The sequence below is a fragment of the Toxotes jaculatrix genome, chromosome 3 (assembly GCF_017976425.1).
Source record: "Toxotes jaculatrix isolate fToxJac2 chromosome 3, fToxJac2.pri, whole genome shotgun sequence".
NCBI classification, from domain to species: domain Eukaryota; kingdom Metazoa; phylum Chordata; class Actinopteri; family Toxotidae; genus Toxotes; species Toxotes jaculatrix.
Genome location: NC_054396.1, coordinates 26,585,537 through 26,610,975, shown reverse-complemented (window position 1 = coordinate 26,610,975; position 25,439 = coordinate 26,585,537). Strand labels below are relative to the sequence as shown.

Genomic DNA, 25,439 nt, shown 5'->3' with positions numbered 1-25,439 from the left:
TGAAGGCACCACACTGATCGCGCATGCGCCGGGTCAAAGTTTGCTTGGACCTGGTTAAAAACACGGCGTTACTTCTCTGTGTCGGTGCAGCTGGTGAGTGAAACACTGCAGCTTTTTGTTGAAAATCACAACAGTAACAAACCGCATCTTGTTAGCAGTGTTTAGTTGACACCGCAGCAGCTACGAGCTAGTGTCGTTAGTTAGTTAGTTCACCTAGCTCCTGTTTGACCTCCTGTTAGCTTGTTTAGCTTCAGGTACAACCATGTGACACCATGACTTTTTCACAGGGGCGATACACGGGTTGTCTTTCTTGCTCTATGGTTACGTGTCGAGTCTGAATGTTGTTTGACTGTTTTACTGTTTGTGGCCCTTTTACATAGTATGTCACTCATGTCTCACCGCCAGATACCGCTTATCATGACCGCTCACTGACTCCTCAATCAACACAGACACATTTCTGAAATGATAAGAAGTAAATACAGTTCCTGTGAAGCTTTGACAATTGCAAAGCGGTGGCATAGGTTTCCAGGACTTCGCAAGTGTCGGTGATGAGTGGTAGATGACGGTGGACACCAGAACAAGACAGAGAAACTGTGTATCTGGCTCATGAAAAGGTCACACACGTCGATTCTTGGTGTTAAATGCCACTTCGACAAGTCGACCGGCTTATTGCACAAGAAATGTGGCATATGACACTTGTCTGAACAGTGTAACACACACACACAGTTCCTGCTGTGGGGTTGGTGGATTTATGTACAAACACAGACCTGACAAACAGACTTGTATCTTTAGAATCATGTTCAGCTTTAGTGCGTTGTGTTTTAGTCTGAAATCAGCTGATTGACCTGCTGCTCATCCCCTGAGTGAGGCCGAGTTACTGATGCTTTAATACCATGAAACCTGTTGACACGAAGGACGACTCTACTGTTTACCAACGAGCCGTGTTAAAGAACGCCTCACCGTACCACTACATGAAGGTCTGCCTGTAAGTTACTGTAAGATGTTTTTGTGTTTGTTTGGTTTTTTTTAATTAACTCTAATTAAAGCATCCTTTAGTTTTATTACCTAAAACTTTTGTACAATAGTGTACATGTTAATAATATAAATGTATTTGTTGATAATTTCTGTACATGTCTGTGTACGATCCTGGTACATTCATTGCAAGTTGTATTTCTATGTGGGTTTTTGTTCAGTGTCCTGGAGGATGAGTCTACCAGACTGAGTGCAGTTGAGCTGAAGCAGTTCATCATCACGGGCCTGAATAGCCTGTTTGGAGAGGTGAGCTCAGGTGTGATTGTTAAGCATTGCTGAGGTCGGCTGTTGATCAATAAATATAATATTAATCAAATATATACTGTATATTTAAAAGCAGTTTTGATAATGGAGTCGTCTTTAAGTCTTCAGAGTCGTTGCTCTTTGATAATTCCTCTGCCTCAGTGCATGCTGGGAAGCCTTCAGACATTCCAACTCCCAGAGTGCTACCTGATGGTGTGGTTCACTGAGACACCTGTGCCGAGCGGCTCTGACAGTTGGTTTATCTTTATCTTCCTCAGGTGGGAGCAGCTTTGACCTTTGACCTGTTGAAGTACGATGAAGAGACCCTCACTGCCTTTCTGCGTGTTTACAGCAGGTGAGCTTCAGTCACACTGAGGTCAGCAGCAGCAGGAGGGGAACAAGTTTCCGCTCCTTCTCTCTGGTTTAAACCTCCTGCTACAGGTGATTGACTGAATCAGACTACATGTGTTCTTTTTTTATGTGTGTGTTTTCAGGGGTTTGGTGAAGCTGTGGAGCTCCCTGACTCTGCTGGGCTCCTACCAGAACCAGGCCTGTGCCTTCAGAGTGCTGCAGGTCAGCAGACGTCATCTGTCACACACATAGTCCACCTGCACAGGTGTTTTCACTGGCGCTGCCTGGTTAGACGTTTAGCAAACGTTTAGCAGGATGTTTAGCAAAAAATGTTTGTATGCAATAAGTTATTGTCAACGAGGTCCTGAGATGTGTGTGAAACATCCACATTTTAGATCTTGGGGCTTCTTTGCAACAACAGGGTTTTCTTTTGTTGTCTTCAGGTGTCTCCATTCCTGCTGGCACTGACAGGAAACAGCCGAGAGCTGCAGCTGGACTGAAGGAGGAGGAGCATTGTTTTCTTCAGGATGAGTTTCATATGGAGGAGTGTCTTTAACAAACCGCGGCTCTGCCTCTCTTCCATCGCAGCGGCTCTTCCTCCCTGCCGTCTGCTACACGTCGGTCAGCGAGCCTCCCTCACCAAAGCCTTCTCCTCCCATGATGTTGAGCTGTTTGCCAAGTTGACGGGTGACAATAACCCCCTCCACCTGGACCCAGTCTATGCCAGCAGCACTTCCTTTGAGGCGCCCATCGTCCACGGCGTCCTCATCAACGGCCTGATCTCGGCTGTGCTCGGCACCAAGATGCCCGGCCCTGGCTGCGTCTTCCTGCATCAGGAGATCCGCTTCCCAGGGCCGCTGTATGTCGGCGAGGAGGTGCTTGCCGAAGCCGAGGTCCTCAAGATCAAGATGTCCTTCGCTTTGATCACCGTGAAGTGCTCAGTCAAGGACAAGGTGGTGATGGAGGGGGAGGTCATGGTGATGATGCCTGAGGATCAGCAGAAGAGGGGGTGAGAGGAGAGGGGGAGGAGGAGATAGTGAGTCAGAGGTCAGATGATGTGACAGTTTCAGTGTTACTGCAGCACACTGTGCAGCTCGGCATCTCCTGAAGTAAGTTTGCTTTTTTTGCTTATGTACTTGAACCGTGACGACAAGAGGTGCTTATGGACACTTACCAGAGAGACATGTCAGTTATCTGATGGTTTGTCGTTGAGTGTTCGTACTTTGTCGGCTCTGCTCTGTATTTTGTTAAATGTGTGAAACTTCTGTGTGGAAGAAGAATTTTTTTTTTGTTGAGCATTGAATTTGTTCAATCGATTTATGTCTCATCACAGTGTAAATACAGCAGCGTTTTTTCAGTCCAGTTCATGTTCATTGCCCCCTTGGAATTGTTTTTTTTTTTTTTTTTTTGGGTGTTTTTGCTTGAAAAATCACTTCAATTATAAAATAGTAGTAAATAAAATGGTTGCAGATCAATTTTCTGTCGATTTTGGTGGATTGGGACCCTGGAATTAGGATCTGAAATACCTGTTTCACCTGTCCGTTCTCGACTGAACTTCGATGAGCAATTCCTCTCCTGACCAGCGGGTGGCGGTGGCGCACCTTTGCGTCGTTTTCCGTCTTCCAATCGTGACGACAGAGCAGTCTGATGACGTTTGACGCTCTTCCTGGTTACGGTGAAGCTAAGCTAGCAGTTCGCTTCTCCCCGGTTGTTGCTGTTCCTCCTCCGCTCAGCGGGGCTCCGCCTCGGTGTCTTCCCAGCGGCTTCACTCAGTGACATACGGACGCTCTGCTCGGACTTTCTTCGTCAATCCTCCGGGATGTCTTTCCTGGAGAAGCCGTCCCCCGGCAGGCAACTGCTGGACGACACCGTACCCCTGACGGCGGTGATCGAAGCCAGCCAGAACCTGCAGTCCCACACAGTAAGTTGAAATAAACGCCATTTGACCGTTAACAGCCAGTGGGTTTATATATAAAATCTTCGTCGGTGCTTCCCTGCGGGTGGGCAGATATCTCGCCGCTGGTGTCTTGAAAATATAGCTAAGTTTTTTACGGAGGGGGTGTTTCGCTGCGTCACCAGTTCCATTATCGGACACAGATGTTAATTATTTCATTAAACACGTCTGACTACAAAAGTCAGTGTAGCTGTAAAAATCTACCGTCCATGTGAGTCCGTTGACAGTCTCTATTTAACGTGGCGCGGCGCATTGGAGTTGTGCCTAGCTCCGTTATCGGACAGGCAGGCAGCTGACCCAGGCTTTTTAGTGCTGTCACTGATTAAGCAATTTCCTGGAAACTCTTCTGCTGTCAGCAAACTGCTGATATAAAGGCATTTAGACTGGCGCTTTGACATTGCCTGACTGAAGGCCAAGGAGCTGAAACTGTGCCCGTAATTCCCAGAGAACCGTCTTTGACAATAATAGCGAATTCCATTAATTTTTTTGTCCTTAGTATTCCTTTTTTAATACTGACAAACAAATATACGATCTAACACAAGATTTATGGCCGTTATGAATTAGTAGCTGCCTGCTTTAACATTCGGCATACATCACTTCAACCAAACACCTGTAATAGAATAAGCAGTAATCATTTGCCCACATCGACTGTTTCTTGAAAATATTGAAGACCATGAGCCAGTTGGACATGTTGACATTTTAGTGAAACAAGTGCTGCATTCTGTAAATTATCTATGCCGAATCGAAGAAAGTGAAGTGGTGAATGATGTCCATTTTAAAGGTCTCATAATTGACAGTAAGAAATGCACGGAAACAATAAATATTCGGATTTTCTGAAGGAATTTGGCCTGGCGTCTCCAAACATTAGAAGGGAACGGTTTTGGGGAAAAACAAGCGTCTGCTCAGTGATACTCAGAGCTAAAATGTGTACTTTGAACTCATGTTTACTGTAAAAAAACACGTAAACAGTGCGTTTGTCAATGGCCTGGTCGTGTTATTGGGGAATAAACCATCGCCACTGTCGTCCGTCCGATAATGGGCGCATGTGTTGTGGGTTTGTTGTTGACAGTCCGGCAGCAATCAGCTGTGCTAGCCAGTGAGATTAGCATGCTAATGTCAGGCATCCGATCATCGCTGGTGTTGTTATTCTTGTAAAATAACCATAACCACCATAATCTCATAGGAGACACAAATCAATACGGACGGAAACAATTATCAAATGTATTTATATATTAATTTACCTCTGTGTTTCAGTTTAAGCATTTCTATTGTTAGTCCACGCAGAAAATAAACTAAAGCAGCAGCTTAGTATTGCAGATTTGCTTGATGCTGAATCTATAAGCGAATGTAAGCAGCTCCAAAGTTAATTCACTATTGTGAGGACAGGTCTCTACATACTGTGACATTGTTCTTTGGCAGGACAAAGTCGACTTCTTTGAGCTTCAGTGACTACTAATCACTTCCTTCTAGTTACCAATTACAGGTTTAATGGACTCCACTTATTTCTTTTATAACTTAAATGAATTAAACATGTAATGACATAATTTGCTGAGAATCCAGCTTTAGATAGTAACTTTTTTTCCAGTGGTATGTTTCAGTGCATTTGTCTAGATAAATTAAAAATGTAAATATATTATTGTTTATTTAATAGACATTTGTGTATTTTCCCCTGATTCTTATTCTAGTTCCTCAATTCAGGGCATCTGCTGACATTGGTGCTCTTGTTTTCCCAGATTGTAAATCTGTATAGCTCACTGTGTTATGTGTTAAGTAACATGATTCCAGGGATCACTGTGGCACTAAAAACTGAGTCAGCAACTTGTCGTGACCTAATGAATGTAACGCCGAATTATATGATATTGACTTAAAAACTATATTTAATATGGATCAGTCACATCTGGCTGTGTCTCGATCTACGTGGTCGGGTCCGTTGTGATGCTGATGCTGATCCAGGTTATTGCTGCATCTCGTTGTGTAACATTTCTGTTTTTAATGGCTCCCACGAGCCCAAGACTGTCGCTGTTTTCAGAAACACTCATGAAAGAGATTCCCAGTGATAGACTGCATTGAGTTACAGAAGCTAGACGGGAGGTGATGTCAGGACTTCAGCTGTTTACAATCATGAGTCTTGGCTGTTTGTGAAGCTGCTTAGCTCATATGAATGAGTACAGGATTACGGCAGAAACCGGGGTCTGTCTGCAGGAATTAGACGACTGTAAGAGGACTGAGAAGATTAGATCAAAAGAAAATTCCACATTTACATCACTCCCCTCCTGTTGGTTATGAAAATATTTTGCTCAGCAGTTTCATTGCAGAGATCAGTGAGCATACCGACGGAATCAGACAGATCCGCAGCTGAACTGTATTATCTAAGTCAATTACTTGGAAATGAAAGGGAAAGTGAACACACCTGAAATGTGACCTTTCCTCTGGTGCCACCCTCAAACAGTTGGTGGTAAGGATCTAAGAAGTGGTTTATTTTTATCCTGCTAATACTTCAGTGAGGGATTCATGGTTTCATGGATTATGACTCAACCGGGCTCAGTTTGCTGAGAAAAATCTGAGATTTTGTGAATTTTTATACCATTTTGTATTCTAATATAAACACCCCTGAAATGTAATGGTTTATGACAGTTTAAGAAAAAAGTTGTAATGAATAGAATAAAGTCAGTTTTTTTCATAAAACATTTTCAAAAAGGCCTTTATTATCCTGAACTTACTCTAATTGTGACTTCCTATGGATTTTGTGTAATACTGCATTATGACATAATACATGCAAAATTACAAGCTTTTGAATGATATATCTTTTTAAATAAAACTGTGAATTTATTTTCATATAATTGTGATTTATGACCCCCCCGTCTCATTGTTTCAACCATTTCTGTTTGTCATTATAATAACATTTTATTTTATTTCTTGTTCTCTCTGTCTCTCAGGAGTACATCATCCGAGTCCAGAGGGGCGTGTCTTCAGACAACAGCTGGCAGGTAAATAAACCAATCACAACATCAGGTGTCAGCAACAAGTGCTCCAACCTGAATGACCAAATTGGTTTTTTGTCCCTACCCTCAGATAGGAGCCATAGGAGCTTCCCAGTGTTAGATGTACCGGGCCTTTGTTGTCATGGTTACATTGATAAACACATGATTAAGGCTCTGGAACTGTCATTGTTTTGTTAGGTTTAGGAAAATATCTTATTTTGAGTTAAAATAAATGCTTCCTTAAGGGAAGAGATCCGTTGTCGTCATGGTTACAACAGTAAACATGTGGTTGTCAGATGTATTTATTCACAATTCCTCCCTGGATTTTTATTTTTTTAAATGTCTTCACGTTCACAGGATGTTGATTTTGTTCAGCTTATGTTTATTGTCTCGTTAAAGTCCATGGAAATAAGGAAAATGTCTGTCCCAGATCGTTGGACCAACAACGATGTGTTTGGAGATGAATTAAAGAATCAAAGCCTTTTTGTCAGTAACTGACAGGTTTATGTTTGTGTGTGTTGCAGGTGATTCGCCGCTACAGTGACTTTGATGTTCTCAACAGCAGTCTGATGGTGAGTTTCACGTGTTTAGTCACACATCAGCAGCTCTGAGAGGCTTAAAACAGACGGACAGCAGGGAAGCGTGTTGTGCTTCGGCTTTATGAAGTTTCTGTGGACACTTTATGATCCTTTGTGACAGACATGAAAGCTGCGGTTAAAGAAAGAAGCTACAAACTTTTCCCAGCCACCCATTATTTAGACGAAATTGTTGTGTAGCTGTGTGTGTTTGTCTTTGTTGAGAAGACCTTTTATGAGAAAAAGATTCAGCAGAAAAACATACATCATAAAGTAAGGTATTAAAAAAGTATATTGCATGTTTTTGGTACTGGCACCTGAACTCAGGTATCGCAAGAGCACTAGTACAGGAAAATCAAGAATTACTGAATTATAGATAACAGGCTTCAGTATATAGAAACAGCAGCCTGATAACTACTCTGTAGGTATTGTAGTCCAATGTACACACTCACTGCAACACATAACAGCTTCTTGGCCAATTTCCTTTCTGTCTGGGATGTGATGGTAAGTTATGACACGCTCGGGGCTTTGCTATTGTGTCATAGATTTCCCAGAAACCTTGGCTGGTCCTGTGAGAGGGCAGTGATCATCGCTGTACTGAGTAGCTGTTGGTTTTGGACTGGATTTTATGGTTGTACTGCACAGTCTCAAAGAACTGCATCTCTCAGCTAGAATGTGTTCAGAACGCTGCTGCGAGCTCACCCTGCAGCGCTCCTGCCGATGACATCTGGCTCATCTTGGGATTCATTTTTATCCCAGAGGATCAATTGTAATGACGCCGTTGGTCCCAAAACATTTTCTTTAGTGCCACCAGCATGTCAAACTTTTCACTGATCCTGTCAGATATCTTTGGCACCAAATTTGGTGCAGATATTCATGGTCCTCAGATGACAAACCCTAATGATTTTGGTCATCCTCCATCTTTTCTTTTAGTGCCACCATAAGGTCAAAATTTCATCAGCATTTAGCTCGAGCACTGTGCCAAAGTATATGATGCCGCCACTGGGGTTGTAGTCTTGCTTAGTTCCACTGTGCACATTTCTGTGTTGTGAAATACCGTGACACGAAATACAGTAACACCCCTGGTACAACCACAACCAGCTTGCAGAGTAGTAAAAACAGTTACTGAGGTGGAAAATCCTTTGGTCATTTACCTACTGCAGTAAAATCTGAGAGCACAGCCCCAGCTGGTTGTTAACCATTGATCAGTCATGTGTACTAATGCAGTGCCAGTAGGGTGCAGGGGTTTATGAGCGTGATGTGGTTTTGTTTGGTTTTCGTTTCAGCTTGGTTTAAAATTTGATTAAAATGATCTTGAGCATCATACCTAGCACAGAGGGTTAACAAATGTGTCTATAATTGGAGCTGGTGAAACCTGCCTCACCTCCAGGTGTTTCAAAGCTCTGGACAGGTCCCACTGATCAGGTTTTATTGACTGATCTGTATAGATCTGCTGTACTCAGTTCAGAGTCATAAGGTAGATCTGAGGAGTCACATGATGATGATGATGGTGTAGGAAAGCAAAAAAAGTGAAGTGGTGCCACATGCTTGCGCAATATTGGATAGTTTTACATGTTTTAGCCTCAGTCGGGTAGTTTCTCTATCTCATGACTGAGGTAGAGAAGCTTCAAAGACACACAACTTGTAAAGATGTGTAACAGGTGAGCAGAGGTCGTAAATAGATACTGCTTTATGTCAAAGTTAGAGTGTTAGAGTGTTAGTCTAAAACATCAGAATCAGCGGTTTGGTCCTTTAACATGCTCATAATCATTTTTTAGTATAAACATCAGGTTAAGATCCTCCCAGTGAAACATTCAGAGTCAGATTGTTTTGGTTGTAACTCGTCTTATGATCAGGTCATATCATTCCTGGACGACAGGAAGTTAGCAGTTTTTCTGCTGAGGTTTTGTCTGCTCATTTCCTGTCCGGGTCTCAGGCTGACCCTGACCTCCCATCAGCCCCTGACCTTCAGTCAACAATGCAGCGGAACTGTCAGAAGCCTGCTGAAAGTCTTATCTGTTATAGTTTTTTTTTTTCCACTTTGACCTTCATCTTTGTTGTTAAAACACAAACAAAATGGATGGATGACAGCGGACTAGGGAAATGCATTTAGTTGTGATAAGAAAACAAACTGTACATAAAAGTATAAAGAGTTTCTCTCTGTCTCTTTCTCTCTAGGTGTGTGGTATCAGTCTCCCTCTTCCTCCGAAGAAGCTGATCGGAAACATGGACAGGGAGTTCATAGCGGAGAGGCAGAGAGGGCTGCAGACCTATCTGGACTCCATTACCCAGAATCCCTTGCTTTCCAGCTCCCTGCCTGTCAAGAAGTTCCTGGACCCCAACAACTACTGTGCCAACTACACAGGTTTGTTCCCTCATTTTCACTAAGAGTTCATTTTCAGTTTGTTTGTTCATTGTTTATGGAATATCATGCATTGTCCTTATGATATCAGTACATTAAGCTTGTTAGAGTAATTATGTTAAATTGCTGATCATTCCCTATTTAAAATTTTATATGATGTGGGTGGATGGACGACAGCAGCCTGTAGTGTTTGTTAAAGGATGCCCTTCTCTTGATTTCTGAGTTTATTAAAGCGTGCTCTCTCACTCTCTCTCTGTCTCAGAGATCGCCCTGCAGCAGGTCTCCATGTTCTTCAGGTCCGATCTGAAGTGGGAGGTGGTGGAGCCTCTCAGAGACATTGGTAAGACTCGGGGTGGACCTGAACCTCAGTGACAATTGCTTTTAATTTTTTAAGCTGATGCTAAAAGCTGCTACTAATGTGAACATGCTCATGCTTACTGTGGCTTTGTTGTATTCCTATATTCTTTATATTCACGTACATTAGACCAACGTTAGCGATAGTCCTCTTTTCACAGTTTGCTGTCAGTTCACTCTGAAACCAGACTGTTGTCTGTACAGGAGAAGAGTAATATCATTGGCTGCAAACTGTTTCCAACACTCAGAGTATGACCTCAGCTTTGGAAAGTGTTCACACAGGAGCTGAAATTGACTAATGATTTATAATAAAATGATTAGACTGCATGCAAACACAGTGATTGACAACCGTCCTTTTCAGCGTACTGTCTAAGACGAGCTTGGAGACAGTGTGTTGCTGTGAAATCTGCTGCTACTCTGTCAAACTGCCATCCGGCTGCTGTGGTCGTTTATTATCATTGAGCCAACACAGTTATTGGCTTTGTTTTGTTCAGTCTCCAGCACCAGTCTTCCCTTTTTTTATTTGAACAACTGAAACCTCACAGAGACACATAACATTAACCTTTAATAAAACAGAATGCAGTGTATTTTAATAAATATCATACTCACTAATGTTCAGTTCTTATTGGCAGGATTGACATGCTCTTTGTTTTTCAGGCTGGAGGATCAGGAAGAAATATTTTTTAATCAAAAACAAAGAGCTGCCCAAAGAGAGGTATCTGCTGAGCTGGGTGAGTACAATACACAGGCAAGACATGTGACTCTTAGTTCTGCTTACTGACGTCAAACAAGTTTTATATACAGAGTACAACTTCCAGTGATCAAATTAAAAACTACAGGCTGAGGAAACTGTAAATAGAAAGTAATGCTTTCCTTTTTTACTTCTCTCAAACAACAGTCAGTTGTTTTCAGACACATATCCCACACTGAGTGATTTTCCACAGTCCAGAAAAGATTAAATTTAAGTTCATTTAAATTCAATCACATGTAATTAACTGATGTAAAAATATCATCCAGTCATAAACATCAAATGTGGACAGAAAGACAAAGACTGTAAACACTCAGACTACAGTTTCACTCTGGTCAGCTGACCCTGGGGGGATGTTTGTCGAATAGAACGAAATTACCCACATTAATTCCTCTTCAAACATTTTAGAAAAAATGTTTCCTTCAAAACTCAGATCACTGGATAAAATGCTGTTCTCAGTTGTCGTCACACCAGAAACATAAACACCCGCATCCGTGTGTGTGTGTTGTAGGTGGACCTGGGTCCTGATAAGTTCCTGTCTGACAAAGACCTGCAGTCAGCCATAAAGCTACTAACCAGCCTCTCTGTACGTATTCATATTTATACCATAGAAATGTGTCATATCTTTGTGGCTCAGATGCATTTAAATCCCATATTAATGTATTCAACTGTAAGTTAAATTAATTCCCATTAACTGTTGACTGTACGTAAGTAAACTCATCCTCTTCCTCCTCCACAGGTTCCATATCTCAGTCCGCTGTTGTTCTCCAGCACCAGTGAGTCTTCAGCTCTGCTCATTAGGCCGTTCAGTGAGAGAGGCTCTCTGAGAGACCACATCTGTAAGGTACACTGTGTGTGTGTTTGGGTGTGTGCGTACATGCAGCGTGCTTGTCGGATGCCTCGGCAGCATTTGACAACTTATCCCAAAACACGCTTCACAATGTCGGAAATTGGGCAGAGCTCATGTAACTTAACTAGACAACAACAGGAATAACTGTGTAAAGCTGTAGTATCACTCAGCTGAAGATATTAAAAATATACTGAAATATTACATCTTTACAGAAACCGTGTCTCTGTAAAGCTAGATAAACCACAGGAGACACTGGACACCGCTTTCACTGGGACTTTTTCTTCGGCAGAAAGTAGTTCCAGTGAAAACTGCTGACCCTCTCTCCTCCCTCTCTTCAGGTGAAGCCCAGAGAGAGTTACCTGAAGAAGTACTGTAACCCGAAGAAGAGCCAGGGCCTCGAACTGTCACAGATCAAACTGTACGGCCGTCAGATCCTGGAGGTACACACACACACACACACACACACACACACACAAAACAAACAAAGAAAAACAACCTCACCCACCACACAGTGTTATTAAAGCAGTCGGTGTGTGTGTATGTGTGCAGGGTCTGAAGCTCCTTCATGATGGCGCCATATTTTACGGTCACCTGCACGCGTCCAACGTCATTGTGGACGATGGCGTGTGTCGACTGACGGACGTGGAGAACGGCATGCTGGGAGTTCCCTCAGCGCTGCGGCCCAGTTTCACCCAACTCAGGAAGATCAATGTACGCAAACACTGACCTGGGTTGATTTAACCTGGTTAGATTAGCTTGGATTAGTTAAGCCTGGGTTAGATCGGAGAGTATGGGTTTATTTGTGTTTTAGGAAACTTCCCTCAAAATAATTTTCATAATGTGATTTTGATTTGTTTTATAACAGTGTTGGTTATGGATAGATGGATAAATTAAGCCATGGCACTGTGAAAAACATCTGTAAAATCCTTCAGATTCTGTGTGTAATATAAAACATACTTTGTTATTTGAAGCTTTGTGAGATAAACAAATGTGTGTGTATGTGTGTCTGCAGACCACAGAGAGCATCGACGTCTTCTGCTTTGGACACTTACTGTACGAGATGACGTACGGCCGACCGCCGGACAGCGTTCCCGTCGATCAACACCCCACTGTCCCCTACACAGCTGTTGGTACGTATAAGCACACAATCGCACTTCTGTTCTGACATGTGAACCTGAAACATCAAGTGTCTGTACAGCAGTGTGTTTTGTTCATTTTTATTTATTGTGTGTGTGTGTGTTTGTGTGTGTTCAGTGTCAGTGCTGCAGTCCATACTGTCCACAGAAGCCTGTAAGAGCGGGATGCCAACGCTGTCAGAGCTCATCCAGACACCGTGAGTTCACCTATTGTCAAGTCTCCGTTTGAAATGACAGATCAGTTATCAGAGGGTCTGTAGACAGTCAGACAGTGACACATTATTCATTAAGCTGTCTTCGTACTCAAGGAACTGGATTCAAGACTGAATCCACACTACACCGGCTAAATCTGAAAGTTTTTGGTTTTTACTTCATCATGGCCGTCCATCCGCACTAAAGCTCAAATGATACTTCCTGTGTTTGTGTATATTTTTTGGAACTCTATAGACTGGGATTGATAATGTGTTTAAGTGACTGTACACTGCAGTGTCATGTATCCATACAAGAAAAACTCTTTTTGTATAGCCCATAGGAGATTCTCTTTAATGCAGAGGAATGTCTGGAATGTTAAAAAGGAAATGTGCAGGAACCAGAACATCGTCTTTTTTTTGTTGCTGTTGAGTGACAGTTTGTGTTTTGCAGGCTGTTCAGTGACGTCCAGCTCCAACACTCAGAAAAACTCCAGATCAAGGTGAGAGTTACCTCTGAGTTTGTCCATGCTTACGCATGGTTTGCTGGTTATTGTTTTTATCAGGGTAAATATTGTGAAACAAAGAAATAGCAAATGTCTGAACCTTCCTCCACTCCTCCAGGTTCCCAGCAGGCTAAAGGAAGCGCTGAAGACGGCAAAGGAAAGTCTGGAAAAGAGGCTGCAGGAGGAGCAGAGAGTGGTGCGTCACTAATTTCATTTACCGTCTTTTGAATGATTTTTTTTTCACGCTCTCTGTTTCAAACCACAGAGCTGCTTTGCTGGAGACATTGACCTTATGACAAAATAGCTGCGGAAAACCTTGCAACATAGTTTTCCCACAACCTTTTCATGTTGCAACCACAAAAACTCAGTACTGACATCAATGTGGAATTATTTTAAGATGGTTTTCCTGTAACAGGCTCTGGATAGTGAGTTCAAGGACAGACAGCAGTGAAACTGCAAAACTGCTCTAGAAATACAAAGTAAACGCAATTTGACCCATAACAGCTACTTTCATATCTTCTAATACATCGAATGCTTTAATGGCGGTGTCTTAGCAGACACGGTGTTTGCCTCTCAAGGTGCAGTTAAACCTGATTTCATCTTCTGAAAAAACAAAAAAATCAGGTTTTACCTGAATGACTGATTTTTGCGTCACTCAGATTGAACTTGAGGCAGATCAAGTCACGACCGAACACGGATGTGTCTCACCCTTTTCCTCATAGAAAAGAATGAGAAGCAAAAATCTGTCTCATCACCTCATTGCACCTTCCACTTCCTCTGCTCAAATCCAGATGCTCTGTTTGTAGGAGCAGACAAACCCAAACTCCAGGTCAAGGCCAGAAGACTGACTTGCCAAAGCATGCAACAGTCCTGGGGCCACAGACTCTGAAGTTTCCTTAGAGGGAAAACTGTTTTGATGTAATTTCTTTTCTGGGTTTTTTTTTTTTTTTGCATATACTGATTTCATTTATGCTAACTTTTCTCGGGGGAGGTTGGAAGCACCTTGGTCCTGCTCTTTAGCAGTGACACTAAGCTGCATTATGCAGCCTGTAGCTTCCAGCTTGTAGATATGAAGTTTCCTGTTTGTGAGGAGTTTAATGTTGTGTGTGAATGTTCGATTGAAGCTCCACCAGCACAGGAGGCTGACCAGAGCTCAGTCTCACCACGGCTCAGAGGAAGAGAAGAAGAGGAGGAAGATTCTGGCGAGGAAGGTATGTACCTCCCACACACAACAATACAAAGAAACCTCATGCCATCTAAACAGCAACATGAATGAACGTCTTGGCCTGTTGAAAGCATTCGCCTCTGTGACTAAGACTCATGGGATATGTTGTCAATGTTTTGCCTTTGTTACAATAACAAAGGATAGTGAATCAGATGTTGCTTCTCTGTACAGTAGTTATCTGTTTATCTTAGAATAAGGACAGAAATTCCACAGGGAAATGTTTGAAGATAGTGGAGCAGAGGCTAGTGACGGAGACATGAAAAAGAGACATCATGCTGGAAATGTGTGCGCAAAATGATGCATGTTGGCTGTAATGAAGTAACATGACAGCGTCTGAAGTCTAAAACGTTGTTTTGACTGTGTCTCTGCAGAAGTCCAGACAGTCAGCTTATGAAAATGAAGAAGACGTCTCTGTCAGAAACAACAATAACTCTGGTAGGTTACCACTGTCAAAAAATACAAAACCTGGTTGGTTGGTTTGTTAGTTAGACAGCAGGTCTTACAATTAATTTGTATACGATATCTAAAGCTAATTAATCAGCTAGCCAGCCTTGTGTTACTGTTTTGGTTTGTGTGAGGAGTGTGTTTTTTAATTTGGTTTGTCAGACAGCATTTACAACACAGTGAAACACGTCTAACAATAACCCTAAGAAATTAGCTAATCCTATGAGCCAGACTGTTTTTTTAAATTTATATAGTTATTGATGTTGATTCATTTGTCTGTTTTTCTTTATATCTTCAGGTTCTGGAGCCAGTTCCCCTCCCACATGCCCCTCCTCCCCCACCCCCCCATCTACCACAGGTATGCCTGTCTGTCTGACTGTTCGTATGTATGTCTGTCCTCCCGTCTGTCTTTTCAACTGTCTGTTAGTCTGTCTTCACTCCCATTTGTCTGTCTTTATGTCCGTCTGTCTGTCTTCCTACCCTTCCACCCATCTGTCTCTCTGTCTCTCTGTCTGTCTCCATGTTTGGGAAAGTATTGGACAGACTGTGTAGCGCCCTCTGTGGTGAGAAACCCTCTTGGGCCGTAGTGTGTCTCAGCACGCTCGTCAGATCAATAACAGCATCTTTATTATTAATTTTTTTCCCCTGTTGAGTTTCATCTGAAATTTGCATGTGCAATTATGAAAACTAATCACTGACTTAACCTGCCTGTCTGTCTCTTCACCTTTTCTCTCATCATGTGATTACCTGATTTTCAGACAGGTATCTGTCTCTGCTGTAGCAGTGTGTCTTATTGACTTTGTTGTGTCTGTAGGTAGTTGGACACAGGGTGGGAAACATGGATGTTTGATTTCATATTTTATTTTAAGTCTGGCAATGATCTATTCTATTTCTAATCTATTTTTCTTAATGAGAAAAAAAATCTTGTGCAGGCTGATTTCTGGTTAAGGCCGGTTAAAAAAAGCTGTCGCAATAATCAAGGTGTGGTGAGACAAAGGTGTGTAAAGTGGTCTCTGTGTTAAATTAAATCATATTTTTGATATATTTGTGAGATAAAAAAAGACATAGATAGATAGATAGATAGATAGATAGATATACTTTATTCATCCCTCAGAGGGAAATATTAGGCTTTGGATACTAACACAATAAAAGATCAGTTAATTGTGGGTTTGGTCTTTTCATCTGATTTATTGACAGCAAGAAAATTATAGATCATTGATCACTGATGAAACCTATGAAGATTTCACAACATGCAGACACAAATGTGATCAGTTTGTGATCAGCAATCAGTTTCCTACCCTGGTATTATTGTCTCCTCTCCTCTCCTTATTTCCTCTCCTCTCTCCTCCTCTCTTCTCCTTGTCTCCTCTCCTCCGTGTCCTGGTGATACTGTGTAAATGCTGATTGGTCCACTGAACAGATAACTGTCATTTGCCTCTCTCTCTTCTTCCTGTGCTGTCTCCACCATAGAGCATGCTCCATTCTGACCGTGTCGTTGGGTAAAGTAAAAGATTTATGATGTCGATAACGATGATGATGATGATGATGAAGGTCTCTGGTGGTTTTTAAAGTTGTCGTACACCCTGGTTTCCCAGCAAGCTCTTGGTCACGAAGACCTGCGTCACGATTATGAACTCAAGTAATAAAAACACAGACTTAAAAAGAGAGTAGATTTAAAAGTGGATGCAGCTGGATAATATCAGATGATTTATTATTTCGTATGGATTAAATAAGTAGGATGTAACAGGTCAGTTAGGGAGCTTCACGTTTACAGGACGTTGTATGAGCTCGTTTCCAGTTTCTTGTTTCTATGTACAAACCGCTCGTCAGTCACGCGGCTTTAGAAATCAATCAAAGGAAGTTAATTACAACAAATGTACAGTATCTACAAAATAAACAAGTAATTATTGCAACCATCTCTTCAGTTTTTTTAAAGGTAAGCATTTTTTACCCTTTCAGTGTTGCACCAGAATTTCTTCAAATATCTAAACATTAATGGATAGCCTTACCTCATGTAAATCTACGTGTCATCAGTTATTTTCCTTTATTAACTGAAAAACATGCTGTTCTCAAACAGTTTCAGCTGTTTGAGAATAACAAATCATGTTGTATCATAGTAGCTTCAAATCTAGTTCCTCATTCAACCTGACACTGAGTTGCTCAACTTAAAAACAATTCCAGCACTTTGACCCTGTGTCATCATAGACCAAACTGTTGGGGGATAACTAAGATGAATTTTAAATAAAAAGGTGATAGACCAGCGGTGGTATCTGAGGTATCTGGTGTCTGAAGACGTGTCTTCTCTGTACCCACGAGTCGCTGCTTGCCTGGAACGGGGTGTACGCACATCTTTATTAAAACCTCACAATCTGCAATGACGTCCAAACCTCACAGACAGTCCAGCTCCTCCCTGATTCAGACCTCTTGTTCTCATTGGAGATTGTGATCTGTCAGTCCTGTCTGCTTGGTCAGTCAGTTAGCATGTCTGTGTGTCTGTCTCTGTTTATGTTTGTTCTGTGTGCTGATGTTTGTGTGTGTGGGACGGGGTCACAGTGGAGACGTGTCAGGTCTTTCAGTGTTCGGTTTTTGACTCTCATCACGTTATTAGCTGTGAAATGTCAGTTTCTTTTGTAGGTTGTTTTCCTCCCAGTCTCATAGAGCTGCTCTACAGTTGACCAAATACTTATTTACTTACTTAAGTAATGAATTTTGAAGGTTTTTTTTGTTGTTGTTGTTTAATCTAGTATTCAGATAATTCTTTGTCCACAGAAATATTAAAAAAGACCAGGTTTGTTGGTTGGTTGGTTGATTTCTCTGTACTGGTGTTTTTTTTTTCACGTTTAACCACAACAAATGATTTGATTAAATTAGATCTGGGCCCGTATTTATCGAGCATCTCAGAGTAGGACATCAATCCTAACTGGAAATTCTTTTTGGACTCACTTTCAGGCCTGTGTAGAAGTAAAAGCATTTCCATCAGCTTCCGTAGCCAAGGAAATGGCTCCTGTTTCTGCTGATATTTAGGAGAGAGCTCCAGGGGTGTCCTGACCTGTGGAGATGGCATTTAGGCAGAGATGTTCTGTGCAAAAGAGAAATGTTCATTGATGACAGTGACCTTACGAAAAGATACTGTTCCAACAAGACAGATTATTTTTTGTAACTGACCTTGGGTGTGGCACAAAAAGAGTTCATGCAGAAACATCTACAGGACACAAGATCCTCGCAAATTCTTCGAAACAGTGATGATTTTCAGAGTTATAACGTCACATAGCTGAGTCAAATTTTCTGTTCTTTAAAACTGTAAACATGTTTTCTTTTTTTTATAAGTACGTGATCATATTGCATGTTTATTCTTACAGCCCACTATGCTTATTGCTAAAGCTGTGTATTTATTTTGGTATTGTAGTTTTGTATATAAAGTTATTTGCCTATGCGCATGAAGCCTATACATACAGAGTTAGTAGTAGTAACTAGAGTTACTAGTATGTTACTATTGCGGCATTTTGAATTTTACCACTGTCTAATGTTACAAACCGCTAAAAAAAACTAGTCGACGACATCATTGTGTCTGAGATTTTGGTAAATTAGGTAAATTTTTCGTGAGGTTTCTAGAAGGAATTGTGAGACTCTTGATAAATACGGGGCCAGTCTCAGGTTTTTGATGAATTTTGTTTCTTTCCAGGTTCCCATTTGTTTCGGTCATTTCTATTTTAAAAAATTATCTTGTAGACTTCAAACTTTCTGTAGATAATCTGTCACTGTCAACATTTATTTTAGTTATATATTAATTTTCTTTTTTGAGAAATGTATCGTTGGAAGTAGAAATAATTTTCAGTTCAGTCGGTAGATGCTGTGCCAGCATGTGAGATCTGATCACAGATCTCTTGACTGTAGAATCATCTGAGTAACACATAGAAAACGCTGAAGGTCACTGTGGCTGCTGAACGTAATGAAAGTCAGTTTGTTCCACAGCCGCCCTGGAGAAAAACTGTCACCACTGCAGACATTAGTGGTCCTGCAGTTATTAAATAATCAAAATCTCATCTTGTGTTTTTCCTCTTGTTAAATTTCTGATGTGTCATCACAGCCAAAAACAAACTAGTTATTCCGCTGAAAATATCATCTTCAAACGTGCTGAGTGTCTCCTGAGTGTCTCATGTAGTGACGAGTTTCTCCAGGTTTGGTTACCATCCGTCAGACTGATGGATGTCCTTTCATTACGTAGCAGATAATTCACTGTGTAGTCACACAGCAGGTGGAGTCCATGGACTCCGGTCGCAGCTTTTGGCCTCTGCTTTAGCTATATGCTTGAGCTCCCCAGCATTTTGCTTTTCTGCCTGCAATCCCTGGGTTTCATTCAGTTTGGGATGCAAAATGGCACAGCGAGAAAGAGATGTACCAGGTTTATGTTCAACTCACCATCAGTTCACTCTGCTCACCTGAGTGATTCTTACAAAGCAAGTACATGTGGAGTTTGTTTGGAAAACACAAGGGCGGTAGCTCGGACAGTACAACAGCTGTGAAGACACAACTTTAGGAGAGAATGAACTACAAGTCCCAGGGGACATTGCTGTTAGAGACAACCAATCAGAGAGCTTCAGATTCTGTCGATGAGCAGCTGATGTTGATGTGAAGTTAGAGGTTGATCTTTGCTGAACTCGGAAAATTTCAAGTGTGGATTTTGGATCAGATTGAACCTTTCAGATCTCTGATGTCATTACTTCTCCATAGCAACTGCTACAGAGGCTCATGGGTACTGTAGTATTTAGATCTATTACACATAAAGCAGAGGAGATGTTTCTAACAGTATTGTGCAGAAGTTTCAGGGTCTGAAAGTGAAGTCAGGATGTTTTCAAAAATAATGCCACAAATAGTTTTTATTTATCAATTAACTTCAAACAAAGTGCAGTAAACAGAAAAAACCCTAAATCCCACTCGACCTCTCGACTACATCCTGGGTATTGAACCTTGCTTTTTTGATGTTGACCAAGCTGTGTTGGGTTGAACTGATGGTGGATTGAGTCCAGCCTGGACACTGAGCTGCAGGTGCTGGTTTCACAAAGATAAACTCTTTTCAGAAACTGTGTCCGTGTTAGTCTGGAAAATCAACAGAACACACAGAAATAAGTCACCCTTTACAAAGGGTTCATGGGTTGTAACTAATAGCTTTAGCAATGGTTAATAATTAATTTACAAATGCTTTATAAATGAGTTATAAGCCATTAATTACAACACAGGTTTTCAAGCAAAGATACAGAGTCAGGTGAATTTCAGGCAAAAATTGTACTGTTTCAAGTCATAACTCAGTCAAATCTTAGCACATTTTCATAAAACACATATTTTTAGATTCGGGGTGACTGACACTTCCCGATGATATCTTTATCTCCCATGTCCATTGCAAATAAATATCCATAAATCTGTTTAGAAATTTGAACAAATGTAGGCTAACGTTTGTGTTGCCAGGTTGATGATCCTCCAGCATCAAACTGTCTTCTTAGTTCACAGTGAGACCAAAAACATTTGTTTAACAACTTATTAACATTTACAACTGTGGGTGACTGAAAAGCTTTTGCTGTTGGCTTATTAGAAAGTGGGAAACTCATGAACTTTGATTAAAAGCTTGGGTATAAATGGCTGAACAACAAGATTTTCTTATGACCAAAAACTGCTTTTTATGAATGGCTTGTAACTGATCTATAAAGGATTGGTAAATTATCTATAAACCATTAATTAATTAAGCTATTAGTTAAAACCGTTTATAAAGGGCACCTTATTAGAAAGTGGTACAAAACTAGTTTCTGCCAATGTAGTCGTCTCTGTTGAAACTATTGACAGTAAACAGTCATTTGTGTGTAATCAGCTGAAGTGTAGTGATAAAACTGCCTCTCCTTCATTTTTAATCTGTACCCAACAAATCGCTGTGACGTGTGAACGCCTCCATTGGTTGAGTGTCTTCATTTCTTAATTGGTGCAAAGCAAAGAGGAGAAAACAGGATGCGGACACTTTTTCCCGCCCTCTGCAGGTGTTTGATTTGAAATGAAAGCAGCATGAGAGAATAATATGACCAATCCTTAACTCTCATTAGACTAATTAGACCAACCGTGACTCAATCTAATGAATCTTTGTGCAACCAACCACTGGGGAAACTGAACGTTATCAGAAACAGTTGCTGTTGTTCTCTCTCATGCCTTCCTTTCGTTCTTTCCTCTTTAATCCAGGAGCCCAGACTGCTCCTCCCCCTCCTCCGCCTCCTCCGCCCCCTCCTATGCTGAGCTCCTCGTCCTGCCCCCCTCCTCCTCCTCCTCTGTCCTGCGCTGGTGGAGCAGGGGGAGGTCGTGCCGCCCTGCTGAGTTCCATCCAGACCTTCAGTAAGGGCAAACTGAAGAAGGCCGAGACGGTCGACCACAGCAAACCTGTCATCTGACCCCTCCCACCGCCTCAACCCGTCCTCGACCTAGCAACTGTCATTACAGCGACATGGCGACCCTTCGGTTCTGCACTGTGGTCTGGACCAGTCCATGTCGTCGCTCCTTGAGATGTGAAAAAATCACTAACAGAAAAAAAATCCAAGTACCATTTTAGTTTTTATCCATATTTCTACTTTTTCCTGCTTTTAAATTTTTTTAACCTGTTGCTGTGGTTACAGAGAGTAGAGGACAGGCAGGGGGGTGAGAAATGGCCGCCTCAGTCTGCTCTTTCAGAAACTCGTGACAATCCCAGGAACCTGAAGGTTTGTCTTTTCTGAGTGCTTCGTTGCTAAGAGGGAGCGGACGGGCTCCAGATAAAAAGATGGTAAACTCAAACTGAGTCTGGTGGGATTTTCTGGTTGACCTGCTGCTGCAGCAGGTAGCCAACGGCTTCATTTCTGTTCTTTGAGCTCATAAAAGTGGTGGTTGAACGTTTGGAATTTGAAATTGTGGAGCCTCTGTGGATGCTCGATCCCGCTGGATGACGAACTTGAATTTTCCTGGATGCAAAACTCTAATGTCAGTTCTCTGACACTGTCATGGCGCTGTACGGTCCTGATCCCGGAGCAGTAGAGAAACTGGCTCAATCTCCTGCTTTCCCCCTTTGAAATCATCTCAGACCTTTGACATGTAGCCTCCAGACTCTGCTGCTCATTTACTGCGGGACAACAGATGAATAAATGCCTCCAGAAAATAAACAGCTGCACCGTGAGAAAAAATCATCATCATCAAGTCATTTCTGTCTGTAATTATGTCCCAAAAACTCCATTCTACCATATTCTCCTTCCGAGAATTTTCTGTCTGCATCTTGAAATGAAAAAAAAAATAAAAAAAGACAAGTTGCTGAATTAGAAGCAAGAAAAATTAAACTTACTCTTAAAAAATTAAAATTAACTTGATTTGCTTTGGAAACAACTTTGAAAATCTTACAGAACTTGCAGATTTATTTTCACTTGTTTATAAGTGAATAAGACTTATTAAAGACAAAAATGACTTAATATGAAAGATGTTTGTTGCTGTGTGTTTGAAACTGCACAAACCACAGTCAAGGTGAGATCCTTTGATTTTGTGTGGTCTGAACTCGAGGGAGGCATTAATTTGACTTTGCTGCCTTTTGTGCAATTCATCCCAGTTACAAACACATGAAGAAATATCAGAATTCTTCAGCCCAAACTCCACTATGTGTTGTTCAGCTCCGTAAGCCTGAAGCAAACTAATTGTTCAGTTGTAGATTCATTCTGAACGACTTAATAGCTTTTTCAGACCAAACGTGTGAGAGCCAACAGTTCACACAAGGTCGAGCGTGCAAATGAGAAAGAGCAGCACGTGAACAATAAATGTATTTCCAGCCACCTTTTTTTTTGTGCACGTTCTGTTTGCTCAAAAAAAAAAAAAAAACTAGTGGAAACAGCGAATTGGGGAAAGTATTGTAAAAAAAAAAAAAAAAAAAGTTTTTAAGCTTGGCTGAGGAGGAAAAGTTGGTGTATCTATAAAAAAATGTGAGAAAGTGCAGTGGAAACAGACTTGGCTAATGCCATAGTTCCATCCACGTTTTACGCTTGATGTTTTACTGGAACTCTTTTCTTCTGCAATGGTTTAATGGCACCAAACTGCAGAATTAGCACCACCAACTGTTTACAATATCTCAGAATGGTAGTGGATGGAAACGCACATTGATTCCCCTTTTCTTTTGCAGATTTTCTGAAGATTTTGTAGTGCATTTGGATGGTAGCCCAGCCTGGTATCCTCATCCTCTGTGATTTTTTTCACTTAGGTCCTGGTAGGACCAGAGAGAAGAATTACAGATGCACAAATCTGACAAATCCGCCTTGTCAATTCATCTTCATCTGAAGGTTAATTTCAGACCCTTATTGTGGTGATTCCTGATATTTTAAGTGTTTTTCTTGTGTTATATTTTAATGTTTGTTGTCACACAGCTGAGATTCTTTTATTTTATTGTGCCATATGGATAATGGAAATCTGAATGTTTTTTTGTATAAATATTGCATGTGACATTATCACACGTTACAGATGGTTCGTCATCAGATCATCTGTATTTATGAAGCTCTGTGTCGTGAGGATATTAATGCTTTAGCACACAGGATGTTTTATGTGGGTAGTGGTTTTAGAGTTCAGCAGATTGGAGCAGTGTCTCTAAATAAGCAACTGATGATTATTTTCATTATCATTTACTCTGTTAAATGTCAGTGAGTTGTTAAAAATGTCTGTTTCGTACGACCAAAAGTCCAAAACCCAAAAATATTCAATTTACAATGAGAATCGGGAGCCAGAGCATGTTATGTGTTTTTACCTAAAATATTATTATTAATAATAATAATAATAATAATAATGATGATAATAACAATCATAATAACACTTGCCCTTTGAATATGAAGCTACAGTCAGCATCTGGTTAGCTCAGCTTACCATAAACACTGGAAACAAAGGGAAACTGAAGGTAACACAATTCACTTACCAGCTCACTAATTTTGTACAGATTAATCGAACAAGATATAACATGTTCATTAGTAATTTATAGGTAGCTGGAAGGCAGATTTTATTACAATTGAATAGAGCAAGGCTAGCTGTTTCCCCCTTATTCCAGTCTTTGTGCTAAGCTAAGCTAATCAGGTTCTGTCTGTAGCCTTATATTTAACAAACAAATATAATAACAATACCAACTCTCTTCTAACTCTGCACTAGAAAGCAAATAAGTGTATTTCTAAAAAAAAATGTCAGATTTATTCTTTTAAAAGTGGCTGTGACTTCCACACACTCTTAGTTACTGTAATTAGACTGACAGTCCCCATTTCTTCACCTACACATTAATCCGTCTCACCTGTGATTACCTGACATGCTGTGTGCGAAAGTGTTAGCCCGTGACAGAGCGGCTGTTTTTGTTGTGAATGTTGAGCTCAGGTGAATCCTGAAGCCTGATGACTCTGATCACTATAAACCAAGTTATAGCACTCAGAGCGTTTGTTTTAAAAACATTTGTTTTTGTTGTTCAGTGCAATCCAGTCCAGTGTGATGGTCCTCACGTCCTGAATGGCCATTAAATTGTATCAGAATGTTTCTCTGTAGCACTTTACCCATGAGAGGTGGAAGACGAATCCAGAGGTGTGTTTGTGTTTATGAAAACAATTTGCAGAATAAATTCAGAATCCCAGAGACAGCACTGGATTACAAGTAAACTGGTATGAAAAACCACTCTCCGGTGTTCGGGTCATTGACAGTAACCACACACTAGATGCATCAAATGTTTTGTTCCCCTGTCATCTTCAGATTACAAAAAAAAAAGTCTCTCTACATTTGTTCCAGCTGTAAAATGACCTCCCTCATCATTAATACTGACATAAGAACTCCAGCAAGCCTGCTGGGATGAACTGGTAACTGTATCAACCAAATGAACATTTGAATAAAAACGGTTTAGGAAAATTGTGACTAAGTAGTATTTATTTTTAAAAAATACTTTTTTACACACCGCAGATCTTTGGAAGATTTGAAATGCCTAAATATGTTCCCGGTCCAAAAACACCGTGTCACCAGCTGCAGTAGGCTGGCGTCCTATAGCATTTCTCAAATCTGAATCCAGCACCAAATTCTCCCATGAAATCTGAATCCATTCAAATCCCAACAGGAACCTTTTCAGGTTTAGCTTTTAACATTATTAAATTTCTAAATTTGTAGTAACAAACCTTATTGTTCATAAGCTTCTTGCTCCAAACAACAGGTTTCTGAAAATCAGTAACACTGTCTTTCAGTAATTTTTCCATAGGTTCTGGTTTCACCTTGACACTCTATATTTAAGACTTTTTATGTACAGTAACTTGGACCTTTGACATTTTACCAAGGAACTAAATATTTTTGAAGGCCATTGTTTGTAGTGATGATTTAAGAGAGTTTCATGCCTGTTTAAGATGTGGAAGTGCATATAGTTGTATACATGATATTATGATTTTTAAAAAATCATTAATTCAGAATTTTTACATTTCTATTTTCTAACATTAAATCTTTTTTAA

General features: G+C 40.9%; 2 protein-coding genes across 6 annotated transcripts; both read left to right on the top strand.

The window, feature by feature from the left end:
* The first annotated feature begins 20 nt into the window (after nt 1-20).
* On the top strand, nt 21-2,983 carry rpp14 (ribonuclease P/MRP 14 subunit). Of its 3 annotated transcripts, XM_041034684.1 has the most exons (6): nt 21-93; nt 826-985; nt 1,194-1,278; nt 1,554-1,630; nt 1,770-1,848; nt 2,070-2,278. In XM_041034684.1, the coding sequence occupies exons 2-6, from the start codon at nt 894-896 to the stop codon at nt 2,124-2,126; spliced, it is 390 nt and encodes a 129-aa protein (XP_040890618.1). In that variant the 5' UTR covers nt 21-93; nt 826-893; the 3' UTR covers nt 2,127-2,278. The 3 variants fall into 3 exon arrangements, 2 of the variants coding, with proteins under 2 accessions (XP_040890618.1, XP_040890617.1); XR_005893888.1 differs by lacking the exons at nt 21-93; nt 826-985; nt 1,194-1,278; nt 1,554-1,630 and adding an exon at nt 2,724-2,983 and having other exon boundaries at nt 2,070-2,692; XM_041034683.1 differs by lacking the exons at nt 21-93; nt 826-985; nt 1,194-1,278; nt 1,554-1,630 and having other exon boundaries at nt 2,070-2,983.
* Nucleotides 2,984-3,276: 293 nt separating this feature from the next.
* On the top strand, nt 3,277-24,492 carry pxk (PX domain containing serine/threonine kinase). Of its 3 annotated transcripts, XM_041034681.1 has the most exons (19): nt 3,277-3,547; nt 6,517-6,567; nt 7,086-7,133; nt 9,315-9,501; nt 9,761-9,838; nt 10,510-10,583; nt 11,112-11,186; nt 11,340-11,444; nt 11,789-11,890; nt 12,000-12,161; nt 12,463-12,580; nt 12,705-12,783; nt 13,229-13,277; nt 13,399-13,476; nt 14,405-14,491; nt 14,877-14,940; nt 15,248-15,307; nt 16,420-16,448; nt 21,169-21,306. In XM_041034681.1, exons 1-18 carry the CDS (start codon nt 3,446-3,448, stop codon nt 16,434-16,436), a joined length of 1,536 nt encoding a protein of 511 aa, XP_040890615.1. In that variant the 5' UTR covers nt 3,277-3,445; the 3' UTR covers nt 16,437-16,448; nt 21,169-21,306. The 3 variants fall into 3 exon arrangements, with proteins under 3 accessions (XP_040890615.1, XP_040890613.1, XP_040890614.1); XM_041034679.1 differs by lacking the exon at nt 16,420-16,448 and having other exon boundaries at nt 21,169-24,492; XM_041034680.1 differs by having other exon boundaries at nt 16,420-21,311.
* The last annotated feature ends 947 nt before the right edge of the window (nt 24,493-25,439 follow it).

Excerpts from the sequence above, each read along its gene's own strand:
- rpp14 (XM_041034683.1), top strand. The coding sequence starts at position 2,154 with ATGAGTTTCATATGGAGGAGTGTCTTTAACAAACCGCGGCTCTGCCTC.
- pxk (XM_041034679.1), top strand. The coding sequence starts at position 3,446 with ATGTCTTTCCTGGAGAAGCCGTCCCCCGGCAGGCAACTGCTGGACGAC. Across the intron at positions 13,278-13,398 it reads CAGAAAAACTCCAGATCAAG|GTTCCCAGCAGGCTAAAGGA; the intron begins GTGAGAGTTACC and ends CCACTCCTCCAG. Across the intron at positions 15,308-21,168 it reads CACCCCCCCATCTACCACAG|GAGCCCAGACTGCTCCTCCC; the intron begins GTATGCCTGTCT and ends TCTTTAATCCAG.